At 33.4% G+C, this 8,929-nt stretch overlaps 1 protein-coding gene across 1 annotated transcript; it reads left to right on the top strand.

Annotated features, from left to right (window-relative positions):
* The first annotated feature begins 2,703 nt into the window (after positions 1-2,703).
* LOC21391469 (GDSL esterase/lipase At5g55050) lies at positions 2,704-6,175 on the top strand. Its single transcript, XM_010098588.2, has 5 exons — positions 2,704-3,036; positions 3,984-4,123; positions 4,295-4,522; positions 5,073-5,322; positions 5,832-6,175. Exons 1-5 carry the CDS (start codon positions 2,793-2,795, stop codon positions 6,050-6,052), a joined length of 1,083 nt encoding a protein of 360 aa, XP_010096890.2. The 5' UTR covers positions 2,704-2,792; the 3' UTR covers positions 6,053-6,175.
* The last annotated feature ends 2,754 nt before the right edge of the window (positions 6,176-8,929 follow it).

Genomic DNA, 8,929 nt, shown 5'->3' with positions numbered 1-8,929 from the left:
TCGGGACGGGAGTGGGGGTACTTCTCCCACCCCCGCCCTATTTTTATTTCGACGGACAATATAAACCCCCATATCCGACCCTATTCTTATACAATAACTCTTATACACACTATTCAGGGTGGGTATCTACGGGTACCCGCAGTTCCCTTCAAGAGGGGAAAAGATTATTATCATTCGTTTTTCTTTTTGGTTTGGTAATGAATACAAAAGCTACTAAAAATGCGAAAATCTCGCTTTTATTTGAGGTTTTGTGGATGTTAAAAGTTGCTTGTTGTGGTTTTGGGAAGTTAAAGGGCAGATGCTCCTTGCCTGCCACTCTCAGCATGTTGCTCTAACAAAACAAAATCACATCTTCTGGGATCGATATCATCCCTCGGAGGCAACTGGGGGATTTTAGTTGACTAGGGACCTGTTGTTTTGTGGGTTCTAATTGCGAACTTAACTTGGAAAGTGAATTTTTGTGAGAGAAAACATTGTAGCAAAAAAAAAAAAAAATTGAATTCAAATTTTTATTAGAGAAAACGTTACAGCAAATAAAAGTATGAGTTGTGATTCAAATTGTAAGAAGAACGGGTTGCATAACTTCGATGGTCCCTCGGAATACATGTTTCCATAGAATGTGAAGCAGCGAATTGCTCTTTAAACTTAGAAACACAAGAAAATGATACCTCAATGTAACACCATACGGAACCCAAGAGATTAGGATTTCAAACGAAATTCAGTGGAAATTTGAAATTTATATTCATAGGCCTCCATGTTTAAGTGTATGCATTGCACTCAATAGGGAAGCCCACTTTTTGTGGCCTAATTATAAATAGTTGAATAAATGGAGCCCGTTTAGTTCGTTGATTTGAGTTTATAATTTGAGTTGAGATGTGACTTTATGTGAGAGTTTTTTACTGTAGTAAAAAAGTTAGATGTGACTGTTTCTAAGAGATTTTTACTGTAGCAAAACTCAAATTCTAAACTCGAATCGGTGAAATGAACAGAGTGTTATGTTTTTCACGTATTTCATAGAACCAAAGGACAGTTTGTGGATTAGTGTAAACGAAGAGAAGTTTTGTCCGAGCCTCTATTAAGAATTTGGGCAAGCAAAGTAGCACTCAAAGTTTACCCGTTCTTTCTGTGGATTTGAGTTGAGAACTTAAGTTAAAATTTGAATTTATATGAGAAAATGCTGTAGCAACATATTTGAGTTGTGATTCGAATTCTGAAAAAACGGAGCCTAAAATTTTCAGCTTTGCTATAAACTGACATAGGGCAAATAATAATGTCGGATCAACTGAGATATATGCTGCCCTCTTAATAACTTCCTCAGGAACACCTACAAGAGAAATTAAATTAATAAGTCTTGAGAGAAACTGCAAGAAGCCTAAACAAGATCCGCTCAGCCGCACTAAAATGAAGATCATGACAAGGTTATGGCACCGCGAGGACTACCAAGTAATATGTCCATTTAAGTTCAATCACATGATCAATTGGCATTCACCAATGAAGAAACAAGAAGGAATCAATATATAGAAATCTTTTCCTCTTTTCATTTTTGTCTGGGAATCATCATATAAACTTATGCTCCAATGATATTGGTGTATAAAAAAGAGAGTTTTTTTTTTTTTTTTAAACAAGTTTTTATCAATGTATTTTTTACATCTTTTTAATATGTTTTGTGAAAAATGATTCTATGCAAATTAAGTAGAAGGATAAAAATGAGATTTTATGTCTCAAAAAATAGATTTAGAACACCGAAAAACATTTTTTTAAACATAAAAGTACTATTTTAATATTATTAAAAACACATTATATCAAAAAGTATGTTTCTTTTTAACACAGATGTCAAAATAATTTTATTCCAAAACATATAAATATCCCTTATTATATAAAACGCACATGCTATTAATATATGCTTCTCCAACATGTACGCTGTGGTCACATCCATATTCTTGAATATCATTATGGTCCTTACCAAAAAAAAAAAAAAAAGGAAAAAAGAAAATCATCATCTTTTTCTCTTATCTTCAAGAATATATAATGCTAAAAGCAGAAAAACTATCACATGATTATTTGTGTGTTTATCATTTTGCACTATATGTAAAGAATCAAAATCTTGGAAGCAACGCCAACCATGAGATTCATTTCATGTTTTTGGACAAAAAGATGAATGAATCAGTTTTTTTTTAAAGCTTTTTCGACTCCAACCATTAACTAAATAGTTAACTATTTTAAAGAATGTCTTTCACACTAACTAAATATAACTCCATTTAATTTTTTTATTCTTTTATTCTTTTAACTATAATAAATGCAAAGATTTTTTTATAAATTCAATAAAATTATTTATATTTTAAATTCAATAAATATAAAAATAATTTAAATTTAACTAAAATAAAAAGTGTGATTAGAGTGACTCGTCAAAAAATTACTAATTAAAGTAACTTTTTAACTATTTTAATTAAAATTTAACTAAAATTTAAAGAGTTCATGCCTATTAATTTATTTTTTCTTTAGATCAATAAAATCTATAGTAGGACTTCTAGTTCCATCTTTACTGCACCAATAGTACTACTGGAGCCCACAAAAATTAGTGCAATATTGGTTCTCAACCGCGTACACCTCATTTAAAACTCTTGCCTCTTATGTGTATCAAAACCTCTTCAATGCCTCTAACTAACTCTCAACAGTATCTATAGACTATACGTTCTCTTGACTATATCATTCTGTATTTTAAGAGAGAGAGAGAGAGAGGGAGAGAGAGAGAGAGAGAGAGAGGTGGTTTGTGCTTTCTTGAGCTTAAAAAAATGGTTTACAATATTGGTGTTTTGCTAGTGAGTTTCTTCTCTCTCTTCTCTCAGTCCTTGAGTTTTTCAGCTCGTTTGGTTCCGGCCATGTATGTTTTCGGAGACTCCCTAGTAGATGCGGGCAACAACAATTACCTTGTGTTTTCCCTTGTCAAAGCAAATTTTCCACACAACGGCATTGACTTTCCCACCAAAAAACCAACTGGGAGGTTTTGTAATGGCAAGAATGCTGTTGATCTTCTTTGTAAGTAAATCTATTTGTTATGGCGTCCTTTTTCAGTACTATATTATATCTAAAGACTGTCCAAAATCACTTGTATGTAATAATTATTATAGATTCATGCTTAGATTCTATGCCTTCTGGAATTTAGATCTTAGATCTCCTGTGCTAATGGAATTCATCAACCACTCACATCGTGTCACGTCATTTAAAAAATGAAACGTTTAATATAACCGACATTTTCATGTTTTAATGATGCTTTACAGAACTTAATTTGTTAGACATTATTTGGAACACTACAAATTGAACAGTCAGTACTTGTGTCAACTCAAATTAAGGCATAAAACATGTGCATTTTTTGGATAGTTTATGCCGTGTAAGATTGAAAACTGACGTCTTTTTCTCATGTTGAATGTAAGAAAATTCGAATTGTGTCTTAGCTGAACTAGTAATATATGAACCATAAACCGGCACTGCTGGAGCTAGACTCTGTTGTACTATAACAATTGCAATTAATTCATATCTAATGTTGTACTAAAAAAATTGAAATTAATTCATATCAAAAAAGCCAAAAAAAAAAAAAAAAGTTAAAAATAATAATGATGATAATTAAAGATGACAGCAAATTAATTCGATAGATGTATCATAGATGCTATTATGTAAAACACTAGTACTACCTCAATAATTGACACTTTCTAGGTAGAGATTCTAGGAAAAAGATGGTAGATGAAAAGCTTTTTATAGCTGAAGTTTGTATAAATGGTAAACAAAATATTCAAAGAATCATTTGTATAATTCACTTCATAGCTGAAGTTTATACATATATATATATATATATATATTATATATGTGACCATATAATTTTATGATCCCATGTTCATGTAGTTGCATTTGTTATAATTCACTCTTTAACATCTGAATTTAACCAAAGAAAAAAAAAACACTAACAAATTTAATGGATTTTTGGGCAGCTGAGATAGTGGGTTTACCACCATCCCCACCTTATCTTTCTGTGGCATTCAAGTTGAAAAAAAGTCGTAATCAGTTCCTAACAGGTGCAAACTTTGCCTCTGGAGGTTCTGGTATCATGAATCAGACAAACAAAATGTTTGTAAGTAAAACAAAATATCTACTATTGCAATTAGACTTATGTACATATATTATACTTGAACAAAAATTTAATTTTGCCAATGTTCTCTAAACAAAATTTTCTTGCACTCTAATTAATTAAAGTTAATACTTATTCTTTTCTGTGTTTCTATATTATTTGTCCCAACCCCAGTCACTCTCTTTAACAAAACAAGTAGGCTACTTTCTAGCAGTGCATAAGGCCTTGAACAAACAGCTGGGACCCACCGGTGCAAATAAGCATTTCTCAAAATCTCTCTTCCTAATTGTGACCGGAAGCAATGACATCTTTAGCTACTTTGGGTCTGATGAATTACGCAATAAAAGCACTCCATCGCAGTATGTGAACTTGATGTCTTTCACACTTAAGGGACAACTTAAGGTAACAACAATTTATGTGACCTCGAAATTTTTTTTCGATTTATTTGGGATCATTTTAATTAAGGTAATCTTGATAAATACTCTTTAAAAGTGTATGCGTCAGGATTTTTATCCTTTACTCTTAATTCATATATTTTTTAACCAATTAATTACACTAACAAAAGGGTATTTAAAAGTGCATGAATTATTATTTTTACCATTTACTCTTAATTCATAACATTTTTAGTGAAATAATTACAATGACAAAAGGGTATTTAAAAGTGCATGAATCAAGATTTTTACCCTTTACTCTTGATTCATTACATTTTTAGTCAAATAATTACACTAATAAAAGAGTATTTATCAAGAATAACGAGTAAAGATCTAAATTATTTTTTCTTTTAATTATGGGAAAAGGTCATTTATTCTGAGGGACTTTGGGCTAGACCCAATGGGTGCACCTCATGAGATGGGAACCATGTGGGAACCACAACCCCACGGGATTGAATAACATTACACTTTTAACGATTTTTTTCTTTTGTTTTTTTTTGTTTTTTTTTTTTTTTGGGCAGCGTTTGTACAATCTTGGTGCTCGTAAGTTTGTATTTGTTGGGACAGGACTTATTGGATGCATTCCATCGGAGAGGAACAAGAACAAAGGAGAACAATGCAATGAAGAAGTGAATCACTGGTCGGTTAAGTACAATGAAGCTCTGAGGTTAATGTTGAGGAATTTGAAATTTGAGCTCAACGGCATAAACTACTCCTACTTTGACGGTTATAGCGTGATGCAAAATTTCATTCAAAAGCCAACTGCTTACGGTATGAACTTCCAAATTTCTCTGGAGAAAAATATCTCTTTCCTAGTAAATTTGTTCGATTAATTGGCACTAAATTCCAATTAGTTTCTATAAAAATATACCCTTTAATTAATTTAACTTAACCCTTTTCGGAAATAGAAAATGAGAATAATCACATAAAAAAACTAAGGGGACGTTTGTTTCTTATATTCGTCCATGATTCTGAATTATGATTCATGGTTTTCTACAGTATTTTTTCTCACAAAAAATACAACTAAAACGAGAATAATCTTGAATCATGATTCTGAATACATAAATCAAACGCCCTCTAAGTAGTATAAGAAGTTTCTGTACTGTCTCTGAAATTCCAATTACTTCCCCCAAATGTTCTCTTCCACACTTTTAATCTCATATGTATCCTTTACTTTATATTTACGCCGTGATGTATAGGTTAAATATTATTAGAAGGAATGTGATATCTATGATGAAAAGGTTTTCCTATTTGATTATAATTAATTAACTAATTTTCAGGATTTTCCGAGGTTAAAGCTGCTTGTTGTGGCATGGGAAAACTAAAAGCCGAGATCCCATGTTTGCCAATTTCAAGCTATTGCAACAACAGAAGCAACCATCTTTTCTGGGATGGAAGCCATCCTACAGAAGCAGCTCATCGCATCTTTGTGGATCATATTTTTTATGGTCCTTTGCAATACACTTTCCCAGTAAACGTCAAGAAGCTTATAGCTATTTAATTTTTGACCAACGATATATTATAAATACTGCCTTCTTATGAGTGTTTTTTTTATAGAAATGTTAGCGTCACTTTTATGCCACTCTCTTTGTCACTTTTTACATTAACTATTTGAGACATACGTGTATTGTACTATCTTATTTTCTATTTAAATAATAATATATAATGCATGTTAGTGAATTACACGTGTGAAGTAGTAAATGAAAAAAATGACGCCAGCATTTCTCTCTCTTACTGCAATGTGACAACCTTATAAATTAAGTTTCATTAACATGACCTACCAGTTCTTAGATGTGTACTGTAATGACTGAGAAAATTTAAGACCTTAAATAATACAATTCATGTATTTTTAATCCAAGGATTTTCTTAGAAAATATTATGTTATATTGTGAATGGAGGATTTATGGAATTAATATATGTATTCCTAAATTCCATAGCAAATTTCATGTTAAGTTCATGTTTCGATCAAGTAAATTCGATCGATAAATTCTCACCGTATTTTAAGGCAGAATAATTTTCAGTACAAGTATAGTTTGAGAATCTTAATTTCAAGAATCTCTAAGCACAGCACGATGTTAGCGGCATATAAAAAAAAAACGCACTGACATTTTAAAAGAAGAAAAAAATCCTTAATTGCCAAACAGTTAGGTTAAAGTCACAAGATACATACCTATAGTAGATTGATACAATATGAGCTCGGGAGTTGACACTGTCAGAAACGTCATTCTCGGGATAGAATACAGAAAATTAAAATTTAGAATTTGTTCAGTCTAAAATTAATTTCAAGACTTGAAACAGTTTGAAATATTACGCGAGTAAGAATATAAAACAATATTGAATTATTCAGAAATTGATATTGGACTGTAAGTAGTAGATTAACTTACGTGAGCTAAACTAATTACCTCTAATCAGTATAAATTTAATCTGTTTAGAGGAAATAATTGAGGATAAGATCAGGCACGTAATCTTGCCTTAATCAGATACTTTATATAGTGAAATTTTTAGGGTTCTTGCACTTTTTTTCTCTTATTCTCGCTCATTCTCTCTCTCCTCTCACGTTTTCTCTCACACAAACCATCAATGGCCAAATACTCAAGTTAAGATTCCGACCTCCATTTTTGACACCGCCGGTGTCAATAGAAAGATCTCGACGAGCTGAGTTCAACGACATGCGGCACGACCTCCAACTCCGCCGGAATCAGCCGCAATCGCCGGCGGAAGTTTCGAAATTTCCATTTCTTCCCGTCGTGATATCTCCGCCATCCGACCTCCGATTGAGATGATTTCAGTCCCTATGGACTCAGTGCAGCGAGACGAAGAAAACCCATCCATTTTCACAGCTCGATTCTGGCCGGAGCACCGCCGTCCGTGGTGGTCGGAATCGCCGCCGCCGTCGCCGTCGTTTCTCTCTCTCCAGGCCGTCGTGGATGTCACCGCCCCCACCAATCAACTCAGAAGCCGACGTCCAGTAGATCCCGACCAGCAGCCACCGTTGCCGTCGCAGTTTGGCCGGAAAACGGAGCTACTACCGTCGTCCGTGGAGGGAAGAGGTGGTTCCGACGATCTAACCGTTGGATCGTAGTGAATTTGGTGTCACAACACTCAGAAGGAAACGGGTAAGAAAACCCCTCATCCAATTTTAAGAATTGATGGCCGGAATTGTGAGATTTGAGTCGTCGGATTTTACCGACGTTGCCGGTCCCGATAGGTACTGTTACAGGCCGAATGGTGTGAAATTGACTGCACCAATTGACTTAGAAGGGTCAAGTTATGGGGGGTAGGACCCAAGTCCGCCGCGGAAAAACTCTCCGGGAGCCGCCGCCGCCGTATGCCGCCATATTCCGGCGAGGTGTCGTTTCTCAGGCTATCGACATCCGTTTGCTGATCCGAGACCATATCCTGACTCGTTTCGACGTGCTGAACGAAATGGTGACGTCCGTTCAACCAAATTCAATTCTGATAAGAATGGTCTAGTACTGATTGCACGCGGATCGAGGTGGTTCAGACTAAACAAGTGAAGATCAGAATTGAGTGTTTAAAGCTACGATGTTCCTCAAGGATCTTTCATAGTGCTTGCAGCTTTTTCCAAAGTTAGTTTTGAGGAATACGCATGAGGACACGACAAGCGAGATACTATCAGAACCGCTTAGCTCGGAATCCAGGCAAGTACAAACCTTGCTTACAGTTTAATTAAGATAGTCATATAAAGCGTATGATTTTCACGAAATACGTTAATTATGAGATTCGTGAATTAGGTTTATGTTTATGTTAAACGTCATATATAGCTTTTCAATAAAACTTAACGATTTTCAAATAAACATGTAAGCGAAAATCGTAAAGAAACGATGCGCTAGACGTTTAATTTTACAACGGTAAATATGGACCTTAACACTATTACGAGCCCGTCAAGTGAGGTAAAGTACAGTTTATTAAAAGTGTATTATGAATGATAATTTAATTAATTATTAAAACTAATTAATTAAATTATCTAAGACTTAGAATATTGTTAAGGAAGTTAATTAATTACTAAGATTAATTAACTAACTTATGTATACTTAGTATATGAATAAAAGGGTTAATTAATTACCAAAATTAATTAACTAAATTATTAGACTTATTATAAGGATAAGATAATTAATGAATTATCAATTTAGCACAAATTTGTAATGACAATTAAGGAAAATAAGATTTTGAGGATTTAATAAATTGATCATTATAGTAAATTATCCTTCAATAAAGGAAAGGAATACATACCTTAAGTAAAGGGTTAGATTTCCTTCATAAGTTGCTAAAATAGAATAGCAAATGACAGATAATTTCACACTCTCAATGGGTGTTCATTTTCAGAAGTAAGCAAGTAAGAGAATAAACTGTTTGG

The sequence above is a fragment of the Morus notabilis genome, unplaced genomic scaffold (assembly GCF_000414095.1).
Source record: "Morus notabilis unplaced genomic scaffold, ASM41409v2 Scaffold1652, whole genome shotgun sequence".
Classification (NCBI taxonomy): Eukaryota; Viridiplantae; Streptophyta; class Magnoliopsida; order Rosales; family Moraceae; genus Morus; species Morus notabilis.
The sequence above is the reverse complement of the archived record's forward strand: the minus strand, read 5'-3'. Positions and strand labels throughout refer to the sequence as shown.

Excerpts from the sequence above, each read along its gene's own strand:
- LOC21391469 (XM_010098588.2), top strand. The coding sequence starts at position 2,793 with ATGGTTTACAATATTGGTGTTTTGCTAGTGAGTTTCTTCTCTCTCTTC. Across the intron at positions 4,124-4,294 it reads ATCAGACAAACAAAATGTTT|TCACTCTCTTTAACAAAACA; the intron begins GTAAGTAAAACA and ends TCCCAACCCCAG. Across the intron at positions 4,523-5,072 it reads CACTTAAGGGACAACTTAAG|CGTTTGTACAATCTTGGTGC; the intron begins GTAACAACAATT and ends TTTTTTGGGCAG.